Raw genomic sequence first — 22,246 nt, forward strand, 5'->3', positions numbered from 1 at the left:
GGGAGGCTGTTTTCTGGAGGACAGTTCACTGAAGTCTCGGTCAGGAGGGCTGATGGTCGCGGTGATTTATTTTCATCACAAACACTTGGTGAGTTCAAGTTTTTTCCGGTGACAAACCGGTACGACGCTTCTCCACGTACAGCTGTGTTTTTTTTCCTCATATAAGTTGCCAAAGACAGTTACAGTTACTATGTTACTGTTGTTTGGTCCTGTAACATTGCTTTGTGGTACATTTCTCTGTATTTAGTTGAGTGAAGGACCTGTGTAGTTATCAGACTAGTCAGACTGACACGCCCCTGCTCCGCGCCTACAGATTATCCATTCACACTGGGACGGCTCACCAATAATGTGGCCCTGATACTACCTCCAGAGGCGGATCAGCGCCGGAGCGAAATTTCCCTCCTCTCCGCATCTGAAACTTTCACACAGAGGAGGGTGCGGAGAATTGGCGCAGGATCCCCGCATGCAAACGGCAGTGTGAATGGGGCTTGTGATTGCTTCTGCCCTTGACCCTAGGCTTCACAAGGTGAAATGACTGTGGCTGTAACGTAACTGTGCAACACTCAAGTGATGTTGCAAGACAGGTTTTTGCTCTTTTCTGCAAGACTCATTATCCTAACTCGAGGTTAGTTAATTGGTGCTAGTAGTCTGACAATTAGTGAAATGGAAATCACCTCAGTGCTGTGAATGTGTTTCAAGTGATTATTGTATGAAGACACCTGTGTCTGAAGGTCCAGTCTCTGGTTAATCAGTATTCCTGGCTACAAAAGAACACTCAGCAACTCTGTGAAAATGTTATAAGTCAGGGGATGGATACAAAACAAATCCAAGTCACTGATCGTCCTCCGATGTTCAATTAAATCAATCATTAAGAAATGGAACTAATATGGCCCATGTGTAGATCTGTCCAGAGCAGGCCGTCCTCACAAACTGAGTGACCGTGCAAGAAGGAGACTAGTGAGTGAGGCCACCAAGACACCTAAGACTACTCTGAAGGAGTTGGAAGCTTCAGCAGCTGAGCTGGGAGAGACTATGCATACAAAACAACTGTTGCCTGGGTTCTTGCATTATGGGACAGTGACAAAGAGAAGGCCACTGTTGAAAAAAGCTCATTAAATCAGTTCACCCAAAAGCATTGGTGGACACCAAACGGCCCACATCACCACCGTGAAGCGTGGTGGTGGCATCATCATGCTGTGGGTATGCTTCTCAGCAGCAGGATGATCCAGAAGGATTCCAAAAGTGCAGGCTAAAATGAATGCAGCAAAGTAGAGGGAAATCCTGGAGGACAACCTGATCCAGTCTGCAAGACAACTGCGACTTGGGAGAAAATTTCGTTTCCAGCAAGACAGTGACCTGAAACCTTAAGCGAAAGCTACACAGAAATGGTTTAAAGAAAACAAGGTGAAGTGTTTTTTTTTTGTTTTTTTTTTGGACTGTTTCCATGATTACCGTGATTCCATTTATAAAAGCAATCACAGAGTGCAGCTTTTGCACACCTTAAGGTTGACAGGTGCATAGGAGCAGACTGAAGGCCGACAAAATCAGGAAAAAGACTCCTGCACACATCACTTATTATTAAATGTATTGACAACATTTTGATACTTTGACATTCATCAGGTTGTTGCTCCAGCATCATCTTGTGAGATAACCTGATGAAGGTCTAAGTACGGAAACATGGTTGTCGGTAAACCTAATTGCAAGTGAAGTGGACAGTGTGTCTTTTTCCTGATTTATAAAAGCAATAAAAGGTGAAAATAATTAAGGGGGATGCTTTTTATAGGCACTGTACATGCTCAATGCTTTACAGTGTATTGATCTGGATATGACGTAGCAATAAAAAAAAAAATAGAACTTTAGTTCCTAAAATTCTTTTCCAAGCTTTACTGACAAGTGTGTGAAAGCGCAAAATTATATAATGTATCTAAAGTTAAATGTAGGAGTATTCTTTTCGCAGCTTATATGTGTTACTCGCAGATGTGTTAATTGATGTATAGCATGAAGTGTCCATAAAACCAAAACACTGCCCTGTCCTCTCCTCTCTTCTACTCTTGTAAAAACAAAATACAAATTCAGGAGCAGCGGTCAAATTTCAGCAATGGCCCAGAGACACTCAGGCAGCGAAGAGCGGATCCGAAGGAGGATTGTAACCAAGGAGAGCAGCAGCAGGTAATTCAAGAGGGACTGCAACAGCCAGAAACGTCAGAGTCCTTATGGGGGAAACTACAGATCACAATCGCCTGTATTAATTCTGTCACTGCAGGCTGTTTGTTATAGGAAGTAACCGCAATAACACATAAGTAACACCACCACCACAGTTTTCCATGGGACACTAAGGTGGTCATATGAGTGGGTTCCAGGGAAATTTAGTGGGTCCCCAAAAGAATTGTGATTTCTGACAAAATGTAGTGTTCAATTTGTGTTTGATGTTATATTTGTTATATCCATGGTAACATGTTTGATGAAAACACTGTTACATGAATGGCTGCCACCAGAAAGTTGATAAGCCGCTCAGTCAGACTTGTCAGTCAGAGTACATTAAAAAAAAGAGGATAAAACATGGAAGCTCACAAAAATGCAAGGGGATTACATCTCGATGAGGATTTGTATACAAAGGGCAGGATGAATATACTTTTATATTAGCTGCCACATAAGTTAAGAAAAATCCAACTCACAACATGCAATGTTGTTTAACAGATGCGAGAAGCTGCAATTTAGAAGCACCAAATCCTAAACTCGCTTAAACTCGGTCCCAAAACGTGTATAGTCTGCAGCCAAAGAGACAAGCTCCTTGTCACGCTGGAATTTTACAGCCTTTTACACCTGAACTATGAGCAGGACACTTTTCTGACTGTGTAAATCTGGTGTTTTCACATAAAAAATGACAGTGTTAAAAGGAGTGTTAAAAAGAGTCTGCAGGTTAAAACATACGGATTTCGTCTGCCAGGGTTCAAAATGGCTTGTCTCCAGAACGGCAAAGCATCATTGGTCATCATCGTCACGAGAGAATACAGAATGGATCAGAAGTCATTATTCTTTGCAAACCCTGCAGGTTAAGAACAAGTGGCTGCCCTCCTCCACTCTAAAGGAATTAAGGAAAGTGGACTGCTGCAACATTGAGGCATGTCACCCTCTGCCCTGAAAAAATGTAAAGTAAAGGTTTGTCACCAGAAAAGACAAAACTGCTCTGTTAAAACAAGGAAGGTAACTATAATATATATGTATGTGTGTATATGTATGTATGTATATATATATATATATATATATATATATATATATATATATATATATATATATGTATGTATATATATATATATATATATATATATATATATATATATATATGTATATATATATATATATATATATATATATGTATATATATATATGTATATGTATATATATATATAAAATATACACACATATATGTGTATGTGTGTATATATATATATATATATATATATATATATATATATATATATATATATATATATATATATATATATATATATATATATATATATTTATATATTATATTTTATATTGTCTTTGCCAAGAGTGTGCAAAGCAAAGGGTGGCTCCATATGTGTTGAGTCATAGTTTTGATGCCTTCAGTGAGAATCTACACTGTAAATAGTCATGAAAATTAAGAAAAACCATTCAGTGAGAAGGTGTGTCCAAACTTTGGTGTGGGTGTGTATACATGTGGATGTGATGTATGTATATGTATGGATATATGCAGGACTACCAGCTATATTTTGATGTGAATGTAAAACAATGTATGGTTTCGATAAATACACATTTCATATGACGGCCAAACCCTTAATTAAACTTGATTTTGTAAATTTTGTCTTTGGTTTTCTGTTTGAAGTGCACACAACAGGATTTGTGTAAGGACATGGATGTCTCTGGTTTACTACTTTGACCACTGTCAGAGGTCAGGAATAAGTTATTTAGAAGTTATGTCATTGTTATAACACTGACATGTGTCACAATGATAGATGTCAAAACTAAGAACTGACGGTAATGGTTTCCCACTAAAAGTTGGGACGCTGTGTAAAAAAAAAAACACAACGTGATACTGAATCAAGACATCATTTTCAGTGTTTTTAACTCATCATTGGCTAACTCATTAATTTTTTTTATCATAGAATCATGTTTCAAACAAGTTGTGACCATTGAAATAAACCACAATTGTAATTTGAAGTGTATCACAATGATGTGCTGAGGATTTACAGGGTACTTAAACAGTCAAATCAGATTTTGCTGGTCAATTAAAAGATTCAGCTGTTCATTTTTTGTTCAGTTCAGTGCCTCAATATAACATCTTTATCACGATTGTTTATAAAAACTATTTGATTTGCAACAGGATTATTTATTTGGTCTCCATATATTGTATCCAATGTAGACCTTATGCAACCAGTGGAATGCTGTGTGCCAGTACTTATGCACTTGTATTACCATATTAACAAAGTCAGTACAGTTGTGGTTGACATGGAAAGAATTTCAGTTCAAAACAGTAAAAAAAAACAAAGAAAACAGAACGTGAAGAAAGGTCAGGTCTAGTCTTCCCTGGAGTCGAAGTCCTGGTCAGAGCTGTAAACCACCTCTATACTGCATTCCCTGTCTTCAAACTGACCTCTATCAATATTGGAAGCTGGTTTCAGTCCAGCCGTGTTCACTCTTGGGCTCCCAAATCCAGTTGAGCTGGGCACCGCTACCAGTGGTGACCCCCCGTGATCTGATGGCCCGGTCCAGACAAACTCTAGGGCCACTGGCTCCACAGCTAATTGAACCATTAGTTAACCAGCTAATGGTTACTAGTTACAGCCAAGGATAGCTAGCAAAAAGCAGTGGTTGTCTGTTACTCTGTTACTGTGTGCTGCCCCCCATGTTTTTGGAGATACCATTTGAATTATGGCCATATTTGACAAAATGCAGCTGCTGGATGACCCAAATGTCCATATAGAGATACTAAGTTTGTCCTTCATGACAGTTTATTTTCTGAATTGATTAAGACAATATCATGTCTATGGAGGCCTTGGTGCTCTGTGCTAGATCATTTTAGTGGATTCAATAAGCCCTGGTCCGTCAAGTGGAAAGAACAGTTACAGTGATGAACGCAAGACAGCGAGAGGAAGATATATATTCTTTCTGTGAAACACATTTATCTACCTTGTAGGGCTACTTAACATGTTTAGAAGATCATGGCAAGGTCTAATTTAGTTCTTGAGTGTACCTGTAATCCTGTGAATTTATAACAAGTGACCCCGACCTCTGCCTTGTTAAATAGGATTGTAAGACCAGAGGTCAAGACACCAGATCACAACAGGATTGCTGGCCTAATGTACAGTATGAGCATGAAATTATTTATAAATGTGTTCATTAGTCTTTTGACATATGAGTGTGACAAGCACATGTTTCTGAGGATGATGCTGTCTGTGACTAGAAGTGTATTTTTATTTATTTTTGATAAAAGGGGGTTGATTGTTGGAGTTTAATGAATCTGTGCATTTTGGAATGGTAGGAAAGAAATGGATATGGGTCCATAAAGATGGACCAAGGTTTTGCAGTTGGAAGCCAAACAGTTGTAGAAACATATTCAGCTACACATGTTTACTGTGCAGTTAGATGTACTGTTGGTGAAAACACAAGCCTTGCATAAGTCTGTGTGAAGTTGTTGTGTTGATGAGATATTTTTATCAAGTGTTTTTGCTAATGGAGAAATCCCTTAGCTCCATCTTTAACTATACTCATCCACCAGCCAGTGCTTACTTTGCAGTTTGGTGCTCGGCAGGTAGTGTACAGTGGGTTTATCAAAGCTTCTATGGTGAAAATGGCTGCTGGATGCTGGAAATACATCACAAAACCCAATGAACTACAAGAAGCGAAAAGCTGCACAGAGTATGTATTTGGGTAATCATTCTCTGCCACTACAATTGTTCCCATCAGATTGAACCAATCTTGCTCTCTCTCTTTCTTTTCTCTCTGTCTGTGCAGTTGAAAGGATAAAATCCGAGCAGGTGCGGAGCTCAGGGGCCATTTGGCAGACGTCCTCAGTGGGCACAATCACTGGGCCCTACCTCACTGGGCAGTGGCCTCGTGACCCCCATGTACACTACCCATCTTGTATGAAAGATAAATCCACACAGGTGAGCAAAGCCCCACATCCCTTTTCCCTTCATGTATCATGCTGTATCTGGCCCCCTGCAAAGGTTATGTGGCATGTGGCACCATGTGGCATGGTGACAGAAAACAGAGAAGGCTGTTATTGAAGAATTATATTAAAGTATTGGTTATGTATTGGTAAATTACAAGGGCTTTACATTGGCATCTTAAAGGCATGCTATATGCATGATTTGTCACCAGCTGTTTGTAAACTCACCATTCCATGGTGCAGTAAGTTATTCTGGTAGTGGTGTCACTACTGGGATTTCTAACTTTGATTCAGTACCTTGAAAAATATAAATATTTGGTACCATCTTTTATACTAATTGGAACACTTGTTTGATTGTTATTACAAGATAGATGTAAAATGGCTTTTGTACTGTGTGTTAATGACAGCAGCATCTAGGTTAATTTACCTGTGACCATGTCAGAGTATTTTTTTTTTCTTACCAACTAAAACTCTGCTGTTTGAGATTCCTCAATCCTGATTTGGAGACGGATGAGGGAGCACGAAGCAGAGCCATTCCACTATGCACATGCAACCAGTAGAATTCCTTTTTAAAGTTTGTATTACTTGATTACTATAACATTTGATTTACCCAAAAAACATTTTATTGTTCCGTAACAAAAAAGAGCCCAGTCTTAACTGCTTATCTGTGTAATCCTAATTATTATATTACATTTTGGTGGGGAATAGAAGTAAACAAGACTAGCCAACTTAAATTTACGAGAAATACGAGCTGGACGCCAGGATCCTGGTTGTTTACTACTCTTGTTTGATCCATCAATGAGGAAAAACAATCGCGAGTATACCAGCATATTTGTAGCATCGTCTTTCTGTAAACTGATCAGCAGGGGTTCCCAACAAGTCACAAACGGACCAGGCAGTGACCCTCCCATATATTTAAACCAGCCTGCAGCATTTTGCCACACCGCCGTATCCAATGTGAATCCAGAAACCCCGCAATACTTTCGCTTCAAGTGCTTGAGCATGGTGGTACATGTGTTGGCAAGGTTCATCTCTCCCATCAGTTGATACACATTTAAGCCAAGATTGCAATACTGAGTCATATTAACAGAGTTTCATTATGTTAATGATAATACATTATCTAAATGGAGGTCATGCTAATTGAAACAGTCATTTTAGATTAAAAAAAAATACTCTGCCTTTTGAAAATGGGAATGATGGTTAAGGGTAACTGTGTTGTAGTTGGACTGAGTCACAACCAGTTGGTATGTATGGGATATCCCAGTACGTCGCTGTAGCCAGGTGTTTAGAGCAGTTAAGGTAATGCTACTGTTGGTCAGCCATAGTTATCTGGGAGGATAAATATAGCACAGTTATCAGCATGCCCATGTGTTGTGTTTGCTGCCACAGAAGCAAAATGATTTTAATTTTCATGTCTGACGGCATCTCTGCATGAAGGCATGCTAGCATTACCATTTACATTTACCTTAGACATTATCTTAGCTCTGGACTCCAACCAACAGCTCAGAGCCTCAGTTCTGCAAGGTAACAGCACCAAAGCCACTCACAACTGCATGAAAATGGATGAATAGAAAACACTGATAATAAGACTGTAGACTATAACTCACAGCTGTTCTAAATCCAATCTCTTTGAAAGTGACATCAATTGTAATTTCACAAAGTGACCAGTCACGCCTTCGTCAGTCTGCTTTTATCCTCATTTTTTCCCTAATGACGCATCATCATGCAGCTGTTCTTGTACATGCAAACATCTCAGAATGAAAGCCCTCTGCTTGTGTTACTCACTGAGTAGCTCAATGAGTCAGATTTTTTAGTGAAAACTACCACCAGCATTTTATTTGCTGCTGTTGACATATCGACTGGTATGGTCTTTTTCTTTTCAGGGCTCTGCAATTTTTTCATGAGTGATTAATCTGCAGATTATGGAATTAATCAATTGGTCTGTCAAATGTAAAAAATGTCATGTCTTCAACTGTCTTGTCTTGTCTGTCTTGTTTACTTACATAATCCTTTACTCTAAATTATGTACTCTAATACTCTAAAGACTGGAGAGCTGTACCTGAGGGGTGTGCCACAATGATCTCCCTCATCATCTTCAATTTGACCATCTGCAGCATGAGCTTGAGTGTCGACTGTATGAGTCACTACTGTCAGACTTTATAGGTCACATATCCTGGAGTAGAATTTGATAAAAGAGTAAAGATATCAGTTCCCAGGCCAGTCTGGATCACCTCCTGTGGACCTTGTCTTTGTCTGTGTGGGAACACTGTTTCCCCTTTGTGTCCTTGGCTTTGGTTCACAGTCAGCTCCTAATTGTAAGATATTATTTAGAGCTGCAATGTTCCTTTGATTGATCAATTGGTCAACTGAAAGAAAATTAATTGCCGACTGTTTTGATAAAATTCTAATTGTTTTCTTCTCCGTTTAGTTTCTTTATCATTTATTTTAATTTACCATTTCTTGCTCTTGGGAATTGTGATGAGCATTTTTCCCATTTTATTTGATATTTTGTGGACTTAATGATTAATTGTGATAGTAACTGACAAATGAATGGATATGCAAAATAATCATTAATTGCAGCTCTATTATCGTTTCATTTCATATGGCATAGTGGTAACGTTCTGTGTCATCCCTGACCTTAGTTTGTGCCCACGTCTTTGTGCCCTGTGATCTTCTCATGCTGTTCAACCTCAGACGTCCCCACACACACCCGTTACATCCTGTGTCTTCCAGGTTGTGTGACATTTACCTCTTTACATCCGTGGAGCTTCAAAAGCCAGATGACCTCTTTGCTCTTAGCTTACAGTTTATTATTAACTCTTGAGAAGACACAAAGGCCCAGCTGTGTGAGTCTAAATGTGTGGTGGTGCTGCTGTTTGACAAATGTGTGTATATGCAGGGATGTCTTCCTGTCTTACTTCTAGTCCTGTCTGTCTGAATCTTGTGGTCTATCAGTCATCAGCATGACTGTAGAGGCAACTCTAAACCAACCACCTATTCTGTAACAAATTACAGAAAACATAAGGAGATACGTCTTGTTTCTTTGTATGCCATATTTACAGAGAGGTTAGGTTCATTTCATTTCAAGTGCAAAACTATGAATGTTTAGTAAGGATTGGTCAATAAAATAATATAACAATCTATTTTATTGCAATCATAATCTAAATTGTGATTTTATTTCTCAGTTTGGAAATGCCCTGTTAACTATCACCAGACTTGAAACAGCCTATGAATTGCAGTTTTTTTGCAACATTAAAACACAATGTTGCATTAAATATACATCTTTTTTGGTCCATATCCAACATATTGTGATCTGTAACTCACATTGCATTGGTTAGAACATGTCATCAGGTTACAGAAGAGCCATGTGAAGTAATTCGCCTAATCAGAATCGCTCCATTTGGCTACATCACTATATTGGTTTGTTCACATAGTGCAGATCTGCTAGTCAGTGAGATTATGTGAGGTTTGGAAACAGAAGTAAGAGAACATTAAACACTGCTGTGAGAAGTGAAAATTGTGGTGACTACAATAATTGGCCAAATGTATGGAAGAGTGTAGTGGTGTTACAATACATCGATCTGGATTGATATTTTGATCAATCAATCAAATAGCATCGATGCAAAGTAAAAACATCAATTCATGAAAATTCCAATGGCACCATTTCCATTCATGCGCAACTCCTTTCTAAACAGCGCTTTCTTTGTATGCTTTCTTATGCAGAGATCTGGCTACCTAGCCACATACACTATAAGCATTCACTCACCCATCCAAATATTTGAAATCAGGTGTCCCAATCTCTTCCATGGCCACAGGTGTATAGAAGCAAGCACCTAGGCATGCGGACTGTTTCCACAAACATTTGTGAAAGAATGGGTCGCTCTCAGGAGCTTAGTGAACTCCAGCGTGGCACTGTGATAGGATGCCACCTGTGCAACAAGTCCAGTCGTAAATTTCCTCCCTCCAAAATATTCCACAGACAACTGTCAGTGGTATTATAACAAAGTGGAAGCGATTAGGAACAACACCAGCTCAGCCATGAAGTGGTAGGCCACGTAAAATGACGGAGCGGGGTCAGCGGATGCTGTGGCACATAGTGTGCAGAGGTCGCCAACTTTCTGCAGAGTCAATCGCTACAGACCTCCAAACTTCATGTGGCCTTCAGATTAGCTCAAGAACAGTGCATAGAGAGTTTCATGGAATGGGTTTCCATGGCCGAGCAGCCACATCAAAGCCATACATCAGCAAGGGCAATGCAAAGCGTTGGATGCAGTGGTGTAAAGTACGCCGCCACTGGAATCTAGATCAGTGACAGATCACGCTTCTCCATCTGGCAATCTGATGGAAGGGTCTGGGTTTGGCAGTTGCCAGGAGAATGGTACTTGTCTGACTGCATTGTGCCAAGTGTAAAGTTTGGTGGAGGGGGATTATGGTGTGGGGTTGTTTTTCAGAAGCTGGGCTTAGCACCTTAGTTCCAGTGAAAGGAACTCTGAATGCTTCAGCATACAAAGAGATGTTGGACAATTCCATGCTCCCAACATTGTGGGAACAGTTTGGGGATGGCTCCTTCCTGTTCCAACATGACGGTGCACCAGTGCACAAAGCAAGGTCCATAAAGACATGGATGAGAGAGTTTGGTGTGGATGAACTTGACTAGCTTGCACAGAGTCCTAACCTCAACCCTAAACACCTTTGGGATGAATTCGAGCGGAGACTGAGAGCCAGGCTTTCCCGTCCAACATCAGTATGTGACCTCACAAATGCGCTTCTGGAAGAATGGTCAAAAATTCCCATAAACACACTCCTAAACCTTGTGGAAAGCCTTCCCAGAAGAGTTGAAGCTTTTATAGCTGCAAAGGGTGGACCGACGCCATATTAAACCCTATGGATTAAGAATGGGATGTCACTTAAGTTCATATGCAAGTCAAGGCAGGTGAGCGAATACTTTTGGAAATAAAGTGTATTTTTGTTTATCGCTGTGAAAACGAGTCCAATTGTTCAGAAAATCTCTTTTTTTATATAAAGTATGTACATATGAGGTTTTTGGCAAGATTATACTATTTTTTGGGTACAGTACATTTTCGGACTTAGTTTTAGTCAGAAAATAACACGGGTCTGTCTGATCGGGTCTGGGTGGCTTCATCCTCTTCAACACAGAGAAGAAGAAGACAGAACAAGGGGGGAGTCTCTAGTAACTGGCTCACTGCTCGAAATAAACAAATGGCCCTTTGAGTTGGACACATTAAGATGAGCAAGACAGCAGTTCAGTTTCCTCTGGATGTGAGACAGGGAGGTTGTATTTAATGTGCGTGTGTGTGCGTGTGTGCGTGTGTACTTGGATGAGAGAGTTCCCTGTACCCTCTCACTTTGTTGCAGAGCCCTGCTCAGCTCAGCTTTCACCGAGGAGCGTGTGTGTGAATACATGTGAGTCTGTACATGTTGCCTCTATGAATTTGTCACAGTGATCATCCATTGCTGGAATAGTCAAAGGTTTTGATCATCGCTTTGATCAACTTTAGTCAGTACAATATAATCACAACTGATAGGATTTATAGCCAACAAAATCCAAATTGTGATTAGAATTAGAATGTTCCTATAAGAGTAACAGTGAGAACATTGTTTAACAAGTTGAGATCCAAGTATGCTAATGTGCAGCTGTGATGTTCTTTTCAGACTCCTGGATGTTGGCGTGAGGAAACAGTAGAGAAGAAGAGCAGCCACCAGCGCTCTGCGTCCTGGGGCAGCACCGACCAGCTCAAAGAGGCATGACACTAACATGAACACAAACACTTTTAGGCTAAACCTTTTCTTTGATGCTAAGTGCTAAAGCTGCACTGTGTGGCGCTTAGGAGGCTCTCAAATGACCCTACTTGAAAGTTGAAACCCATTTTCTTTTTGTTCTCACAAAAGATTTTCAGAGTATCTGTATATGTTCAGCCATAGACATGCAGTAGAGAGGGAATATGCCATCAGGTACTGAGATCATGGACACCAACATCACATTTTCCTTTTTCTTGTAGATGTGAATTAAGGCATCCTTTTAAATACCCATGCTTTGATAAACTATCTTTGAAATTACATGTTGAGGGAAATAAAAAAAAATTACCAGCCAAAACAAAAGTTTCATAATATTATAAGCTTATTGTTATTATTGAGATGCATTTAGCAATATCACAAATCATTTTGATTAAGTTTACCATTAGGACACATAGTGACTTGAATTGGACTGGTGGTCCAGTTGATTAGAAAAGAACTGCTCTCATTATTCTGTATTTATACAAATAACATTTAATAATCTCGAATTAAGAGCAACCAGTGATCACATGTAACTAACTACAATTTAATCGTGTACTGTAGTGAGTACAATTTTGAGGTAATTGAGGATACTTGAGTATTTCATTTTTCTGCTGGGTTACACTCTCTGTCCACTACATTTGTTTGATAACCTCAGTTATTGGTTACTTTGCAGATTCAGATTTATTCAGCATTGAAAGGCTATTATTACTTGTGACATGTAACCAGTTTGACGGTGTTGTGGGAGGGGCATTGTGTGAGACAACAGAGTCAGACAAAGAAAGTAAAAGCAAATACATGTACTGGTAGTTGATTGAATAAAAATGCTAAACACCCTTCCTGTCTGTGCTCCAGTCAGATTGATATCTGCCCCAGCGTATGACATTGGTTTTGGAGCACAAAGGAAACTCCCTCTGAAACACATAACTCAGTCAAATATCAACACAATGACAATATGCATGTAGTATTTCTGAATCAAATAAATAAAATAATGACTGTAAATTTACTTGGAAAACATTGAAAAACATCATTTTTAACGACCTCATTTCTAGCCTCTAGGATACCTTGCCCAAATTATGGGCGCAATATCCTGTCCAGGACTGGCTTAATGTTTCAATTAAGACTTTAAAGTGTGAAATTCTCCAATTCTCTCTAAAACATTGGTATTAATTTATAAGTTTACCTTTTGCTTGTTTACACTTTTGAAAGTCTCCTTAACAGTTTACCATTAGCCCCATTCATACTGCCGTTTGCACGCGGGGATCCTGCGCCAATTCTCCACACCTGCCTCTGTGTGAAAGTTTCAGATGCGGAGAGGGGGGAAATTTCGCTCCGGCGCTGATCCGCCTCTGGAGGTAGTATCAGGGCACAATTATTGGTGAGCCGTCCCAGTGTGAACGGATAATCCGGAGGCACGGAGCGAGGGTGTCAGTCTGACTAGTCTGATAACTGCACAGGTCCTTCACTCAACTAAATAGAGATAAATGTCCCACAAAGCAACGTTACAGGACCAAACAAAAGTAACGTCGAAACTGTAACTGTCTTTGGCAACTTATATGAGGAAAACAAATACCACAGCTGTACGTGGAGAAGCGTCTGTTCTCCTGCCTGTCCTACCGACTCTTCGTCACATTTCTGCCCGAAAAACAGCGTCTGTCACCGGCAAAAACTTTAACTCACCGAGTGTTTGTGATGAAAATAAATCAGTGTGACCATCAGCCCTCCTGAACGAGACTTCAGGGAACTTTACCCCAGAAAACCACCTCCGTCCCCGCGAGTGAGGGAGTCAGACAGTGTCCAGTTTACTGATGGTGATTATGTATAATTATGTAATTTAGCGCGAAAAATGTAACTTCGTCACTTTCCAGGATGTTTGGTGGGTCAGGATCTCAATCACTACACATTATAACAGCATCCATATGATTATAAACTGTCCACGGGTTTGGATTAACAGGGGGAACACCTGGGAAACACCAACATCATCAACATGACGTCCATCACGCCTCTCTTTAGGAGCCGCAGTGCCGGCTTTCTGTGTGAATCGCGGCTGAACGGCGGAGATGCTTCGCTCTGTGTGAATCACCATCGGGGGAGAATTGGCGAACCACCGCTCCGGAGATAATGTGGAGACGCTGTGTAAAAAGGGCAATTGTTAATCATGAGGGCTTTGCATGAAGAAGTTTGAGCAAAGACTACGAAATTATACTTTATTGTTCTCATCTCAGTGGAACTGAGAAAACGTAATGAATTCCTTTTACTATCAGACGTACAAGTTTTCGAAGTGACAGAAGTGATAAAATAGTAGTGAATGAGCTGCAGTAGCTGTATTATTGACATTTTGCTCAGGCTACATAACCTCCTGTGTAACATCACAGGTTTGGTTTTGTGTCTGCATGGTGCTGATGCTGTACAGCAGTGACAGACATGTCATGGCACTATCAGCCCCTCTCAGCTCCTCCCTGCTGATACTCAGCAGCAGCAGGGATGTGGCAGATAACACTATCTTACTCTTAACTACTCACTTTCTCTCTTCGAAATGGCCATAACCTGCTGCAATTTATGGTCAACCAAGCCCAGCTGGCTCCACTGTCCCCCCTGCAGCAAAGGGAACAATAAGGGCCGCTCGGAGGACAGCACAGCCCTCACTAATGTGTGCACAGTCACGTTACTGAGTTACAGGGCTGCAGAGGAGAATCGGTGCTGACACCGATTCCACAGATGTCAATAGATAAGCTACAAGACATGAGCATTACAGCTGCTTTAAAGAACTACGCCTACTCCAGTGTTAGCAGGAATAAAAGTGTGTATTATAAGACTCATCTGTCTAATCCTGTCTGTATCTGAATGACAGCGCATCAGAGGATGTGTGTTGTAGTGGGTGCATCATCATTTTTTTTAGACAAAAGAGTGAAAGAGTGCTGAAACTGTTTTGAGTTGACAAAGTGATGCCTGGTGGCTCTTACAGGTATGCTGATGAAATTCTAGGCACTAAAGCTGCCTAGTGGCTGCTGTCTTACAGTCTTACAGGAAATAAACTTCCTGTCTTAGCTAGAACCAAGGAAGAATGTCTATATTGCGACTAAACTGTGGCATGTGCAGTCACTCCCTGGTTCTAAAAATTAAAGAATAGATGGTCAGTGCAGCCGCGCTGTGTTTCCAATAGGATTAAGTTGCAACAGAGGTGTCACACGTGGGCAATCCTCTTTTGTACATCCGCAAAGCACTCTTTCCAGGAGGTTTCTATGTGTCTGCCAGCAGCATACTAGCTTCAAGTACATAAAGTACACATGAGGTATGATAAGCTAGTCTGTTAGACACCTCTGAAAATTCAACCATGCAGGGCCATAATCAGCTGTTGGAGAGGACCATTACATGATATTTTCTAAAGAGCAATTCCAACAGTGGTGCAGTAACACTCACCCTGCCAGCGAAGGAAAGCCACATTGCCATATCTATCTATGTAATTTCCCCTCGGGGATTAATAAAGTTATCAAAGCAGTGGGTACATTCAAGTACAAAAAACAATCAAAATACAAGGGCAAATATAAAAACAATAAAGTGCTATAGATAGAAATACTTTAATGATCCCAGACTGGGAAATTATTTTGTTACAGCAGTAGTGGGTCACCAAATAAAACACTTTGTACATAACATAAATAGAATCCAATATATACATAGTGTAGATATACAGTGCACAGTGTGCTATAAACAATAAACAATAATAATATATACAACAAAACAAAATATGCAAAATATACTATAACAATAATAATATATACAACAAAACAGTAGAGAGACCAGAGTTCTCTGTCAGGCAGAGGTGAGAGAGTTATTGTATAAAGTGATGGATTTTGCAGGAAAGATTTCCTGTATCTGTTGCTACGACAGCGAAGCTGAAGCAGCCTTCCGGAGAAGGTGCTCCGCTGTCTGACCAGTGTGAGTTGGAGAGGGTGGAGAGGATTATCCATGATGGATAACAGTTTTTTCAGTGTCCTCCTCTCCACCACAGCAGGTAGATGACAGCGTCATCAACTCCCAAGTGGGGCTGGTAAGCAAATTGCAGAGGGTCTAGCAGGGCTCTCACCTGCGGCCTCAGGTTGGCCAAAACCAGTCTCTCCAGCACCTTCATGACGTAAGATGTGAGGGCCACTGGTCGATAGTCATTGAGGTCTGATGGTGTCAACTTCTTTGGAACAGGAACCAGGCAGGAAGTCTTCCAAAGCACCGGTATTCTCTCCTGACCAAGGCTCAGGTTGTAGAGGTGTTGTAGGACAGGAGACAGCTGGTTGGCACATGTCTTCAGGATCCTGGGGCTGATACCGTCAGGGCCTGCAGCGTTCTGCTGGTGGAGTCTCTCCAGCTGTCTCCTAACCTGGCCTGCAGTCACAGTCATGCGGGGGAGGCTGCTGGTGTCTTCAGTGGAGGACGAGGAGGAGGAGGAGGTGAAGGTGGAGGAGGAGGAGGTAGAGGAGGAGGAGGAGGTGGAGGAGGAAGAGGTGGGGGGAGGAGGAGGAGAAGAAGGAGAGGCGCTGCACAGGAGAGCTCACATCAGAGGAGTGAGGGAAGAGGGGAGGACGCATTTGGGGCAGTGAGGGTGTGTGGGGGTCTGGAGGTGTCAGGGAGACGACAGAAGGCTGTAAGCTGAACCTATTGAAGAATCTGTTCAGCTCGTTTGCCCTCTCCAGGCTGCCCGATGACTGTCTGCCGCTCACCTTACACCCAGTGATCTGCTTCATACCAGTCCACACATCCCTCACATTGTTCTGCTGGAGTTTGGCCTCCAGCTTCCTCCTGTAGGCACCTTTACAGGCCCTCAGCATATCCCTGAGTTCATGCTGCACTCTCCTCAGTTCTTCCCTGTCTCCAGACCTGAACGCCCTCTTCTTCTTGTTAAGAAGGGCTTTCAGGTCATTGGTGATCCACGGCTTATTATTAGGGAAGCAGCGTACAGTCCGGGTTGGCATGGTGGTGTGTTCACAGAACCTGATGTATTCTGTGATGCAGTCGGTCATGCTGTCAAGATTCTCTCCATGTGGCTCAACAAGTGCATCCCAGTCTGTCGACTCAAAGCAGTCCTGTAGTGCGTCAGCAGCCTCCTGAGTCCACCTCCTCACGCTCCTAGTGTGGACAGGCTGCCGCTGAACAAGGGGGATATACTTAGGGGTCAGCAGGACCAGGTTGTGGTCAGATCTTCCAAGAGGGGGGAGGGCTGTGGGACTGTATGCATCCTTAGCATTTGCATACAACAGATCCAGTGTGTTACAGTCTCTGGTGAGGCAGTCAACATACTGGTGAAATGTTGGAGGGGTTTTGTCCAGTGAGACGTGATTAAAATCCCCAGTGATGACAATAAATGCGTTAGGATGCTGCGTCTGTATCTGGGCAACAGCGGAGTGGATGACGTCACAGGCCAGCGCTGCATCAGCTGAAGGAGGAACGTACACACCGATAATGAGGCGGGCGTGAATTCCCGGGGCAAATAATAAGGCCTCATCCCCACAGTCAACAGTTCAATGTCCGGGGTACAGAGACGTTTCTTCACGTGGAAAAAAAAAAAAAAATATATATATATATATATATATATATATATATATATATATTAAAAACAGTCAAATACTATATACAATAAAATGCTTAACTAGTTATAAAATGAAATAAAATGCTGAGTTAGATAAATTGATTTACAGTTATAATAATTTAAAGCACAAAAATTATTTGTTTGGGAGTGAGCGTTATAGAGTCTGATGGCACCAGGTAGGAAAGATAATGATTCATAGTTCTCTCTTGAAATGGCATTTTCATTTACCATTAGAGGTGTTTTCACAGATAGTCTTACGCAAGATTTGTTGTTATTAGTGCTTCCACAGGTCCTCATATGACTTTTCTCATGTCACTTTCCATCAGTTTATTGTGCTACTCTACTACTCATGCATATATGGTTGTATGTGATACGCATCGTGTCTGTTCTGTGCATGCTTATGGCATGTGTGTGGGTTTATTTTTTACTCCCAGCAGTATTGATATCTGTACCAAAATTATATATTTTCAGATATTTTGCCCCAACTCTGGGGACAGATCGAGAGGGGCAGCAATATTAATAAGGAAATGTGTTCCATTCACACCAATTAGTGTAGTAGCAGATAACAACGGCCATTTCAAGTTATTTGGCAGTCTTTTTGTGCTTGTTCATTTCCATGGCCCCAACTGGGATAACCCTCAGTTCCTCTCTCGTCTCATAGGGAAACACCCCATTCTCAACTCACTGTTGCCAGTATTGGGGGAGAATTCGCAGCTCACAGGAAAAAAGAAAGAACTTGCGGAATTAACTCAGCAGATATTGGACGTTGACAAAAGGCTAGTCCATGAGTCTACACCTTAACTTACTAAAGAACAGCTATTGTTACAAACAGAATTGACAAGTCCCAGACGACAAACAGACCCTTTACTACTTAAAACAAAGCAAGCCTATTATGAAAACATCGAAAAGACAAGAAAATTACTGCCACCAGCACAAGCAGCGACACACCATGCAATCCCAGTAAGATCTTCTGATTCCAGAGATTTACTAAAAAACTCCTATAATAATTGGTCTTTGCTGCAACATCATCAATTTCACAAGGTCCACACATTGCTATGTAGCCTCAATACTTGCTTGAATTAGACCTAGGATGGGTCATAGAAGTCAACTTGAATCCTAGTGATGTCTTCAAAACACTGTTAAGGTCATCCATTATGACATCAAACGCACTGATCGCAGTTATATGGAGCCTTTTGGATAATCAGGATAACTTCATTGATTAAATAAATCTTCCAACGCACTATTGCTTAATGTTCTGTACTCTTCTACACATCTTAAAGATCACGCACCAGTCTAGGTTCATGAAGTCACCCTCTTGATAAATCTTAAGTTTCATCATGGCTGTCTAAAAAATTTCAGAAGCTATACATTTTGCTGCGATGTTTGCTGCAGTGACATTAATGTGAACATTTAGATGTTAAAATAGTGAAAGTAGCCACTCTAATCATAAAGCAAATCATTAAAGATAACTCTCATACACCAATAGCGCTGCTCAACATGGTTTAAAGGAGAACTTAACGGTCGATTTAAACATGCAGCTTCATTGCTCAAGCTACCCTTGACTTGCCAGCACCGAAGACGCGAACAAATTTGGTCCAGCCATTACAGAGCTCCGTGAACAGAGATTTAGCATTGAACGCTAACAGCATGGGGTCAGAACTTCACACTGTGTTTTAAGCGTCTTAACATGCTCCACATCTCACACCAAAAGTTATGCAACATCAGCAGACACCTTAGCACACAGCACTGTAGCGTGTGTGACTCAAAATGAATAAAAAAGTAGTTAAAACAGTGTGTTTGTGCAAGGAGCTACTTACCTTTGTTGACATCGGCGTCTTCCGGTAGCTAGACCAAACTAGTCAATCCGTCGAGCGTGCACTTACTCCCTCACTGGCGGAGATGGAAACGTATTCCAGCATTTTCGTGTTTCTGTTCATAATGTACATGTCCATGTTACAGCCTGTCATGAGCCATGAGCCTTACAATAGCCTGTTAAGCCTGTTAAGTGCACACTTGATGGATATGCTAGTTTGGTCTAGCTACCGGAAGGCACGGATGTCAACAAACAGGTGTGTGGCTCCTTGCACAAACACACTGTTTTAACTACTTTTTTATTCATTTTGAGTCATACACGCTACAGTGCTGTGTGCTGAGGTGTCTGCTGATGTTGCATAACTTTTGGTGTGAGATGTGGAGCATGTTAAGACGCTTAAAACACAGTGTAAAGTTGTGACCCCATGCTGTTAGCGTTCAATGCGAAGTCTCCGTTCACGGAGCTCTGTAATGGCTGGACCAAATTTGTTCGCGTCTTCGGTACTGGCAAGTCAAGGGTAGCTTGAGCAATGAAGCTGCATGTTTAAATCGACCGAAGTTCTCCTTTAAGGTAATACAAAGGTAATATAGCCTACAGGAACAAGTAGAGGTGGAGTAAAATATCAATGTGGGTGCAGGTCTCTAAACCTGGGAACCTGAGTGTTTCATATCGAGGAGAAGTGTTGTCGTATCCAAGGTTATTTATATGCCTGCACCACAATGTAGTGGCAAACCTACCTGTGATGCTGATCACTTATATGCAATGTATTCAGACAAACCAGCTTTGACAACCAAGTTCTCCTCCTCCTGAGGGTAATGGAGGAAGGGTTAGGAAATAGACAAATAACAGCTGGCTCCATTGCACTTCCTTGCCTTCGTGTTTTCCAGCAGATCAAGCCACACAGATTATCACTGCACACCAACTAGTGCACTGGTTTAACAGACATTTTTTTTTTAGAAACTCGGGACCATCTGCCTGTGAGCATTAACTATCTTATTGATTCCAGTTTAAATACAGACCTGAGACTGCAAGTCTTTCTTTTGAAAATTAGAAAAAAAAGAATGCAAGTCCAATAAAGCTTATGATTTTTATTTGAATAACTAGTTAATCTGTAATGTTTTTTTCAATTAATCAGATAACTCTTAATGAATACATTGTCAGAAAACTGACTAAGGCCCATCACAAGTTGGTAGAGATCAAGCTGATTTCTCATACCTCTTCTTTTTTTTTTTTAACCCAGGTGCATCTTTCTGATTTCTGTCTTTCCTAATAGATAAGATCGTCATGAAAGGAGAAATAGTGAGCTGAAACTGTACACACTGTTGTCAGCTCACTGCAGTTTAATGTCAGGCCTCTAACCGTATGTGAGACTCACTTCACTGTCTGCTGCAGAACAGAAGTACTGGCCTGAGTGAAGGCTAAGAGTGAACAAAGAGGTTGCAGGACTGCTCAGTGTAACTGGTTCACTGGACCAAATATGGGGATCACATAACAGCTGTTTCACACAGAGCCTGCATTGATAAGTACTGCATGTGTTGTGTTTCTACAGTAAACAGGGCAAGTGTGACGTATGTGTAAGGGAACATGTATGGACATGTTCTGGAGTTCTGGTGCACAGTGGAGGACTGGGAATTCCTTCATCGTTCTGCCACACATAAGCCTAATGCAGATTAGAAATTAACAGCTGCAGGAAAGTGTACAGTAACTTGTTTCAGCAGCTTAACTAACAAATGGTCTACAACTGATCAATGCTGATCACTAACCTTCCTCTGTTGTTCTTCCTTAGTCTGCTTTCATAGGGACTTCAACAGATTCAGATACACAGCTGTCTGATATATTATATACCTGAAAGTTTAATTTGAAATATGAACCTGTGTGAAATTACTTTGGTTCTGACAGAGGTCATAGGCTGATTACAGAGAATAACTGACAGACTGCAGGTGATGCCTGTGTCATATCTCCCGGCTGCACCGGGAACAGTGACATCTGGTGGAATGGAATGCATCTCCAATTTGGTGGTTTACTTCCTAGTGAAAACATGTTTTCTAGGGATGACTGATATGGATATGGAACACTGATACCAGTAAGATAATTGATAATTTTACATATTTGTATCTTAAAAGGAGTTTTTAACCTGTAGTTTATACTTACCTAAAGGAAGGAAAGGTGAAGATGGATAATTTGATATTCCTAAGCTCTTATACATTTTGTTGTTCTTGTTTTTCTCCCTCTATACTATAGAGGCGTTTGCCAAGTTGTCATATTTTTATATATATATATATATATATATATATATATATATATATATATATATATATAAAAAGTGCTGTTTGTGAAGCAAATAGACCACTCAGAAATTAGAAATAATAAAAGGGCAAATAGGTCCACAGCCTTACCAGCTTGTTGTGTTGTTCTCTTTAGCTTAGGTCATATTAAAGTAATCAGACTTACGCCCATTTTCAGTAGAGCTGAAATAAAACTGGGACCGATACTTATATAATTGGTAAAAATATAAGTAAAACATTTTAAAATGTGATATTGATGTAATAGCTGATATACACACACTTTTTTGCAATGATCCCTCCTATGTGGCAAACACACGTGGCAGAGATATGTGATGGAGACGGGATAGTTACAGTTGAACAATAAGATTTTAGTCTTAAACGACATCAGTGCACTGAAACAATAAACCTTACTGGGGATTTGATGAATAGAAATCATCTCAAGCATCCTTTTTCTCCATTATGATCTCAAATCAAATACGTCTTTTCATCACAATGCATATGAAACAACATATAGGCCAGTACTGTACATCTGTGGGAGGGCAATATAGACTAATAATATAGGCGAGTAACCAGGCTCTAATTTCCAGTTTATTTAGTTTTAAGCTACCTGGACCATTATC

General features: G+C 40.7%; 1 protein-coding gene across 1 annotated transcript in view; it reads left to right on the forward strand.

The window, feature by feature from the left end:
- Window positions 1-22,246, forward strand: part of glcci1a (glucocorticoid induced 1a) — a 48,684-nt gene that overhangs the window by 17,209 nt on the left and 9,229 nt on the right. Inside the window, 2 exon segments of the mRNA XM_030411521.1 lie at window positions 6,001-6,152; window positions 11,831-11,920. Coding sequence (XP_030267381.1) covers window positions 6,001-6,152; window positions 11,831-11,920 — 242 coding nt within the window.

Source organism: Sparus aurata, chromosome 3 (genome assembly GCF_900880675.1).
Source record: "Sparus aurata chromosome 3, fSpaAur1.1, whole genome shotgun sequence".
NCBI lineage: Eukaryota > Metazoa > Chordata > Actinopteri > Spariformes > Sparidae > Sparus > Sparus aurata.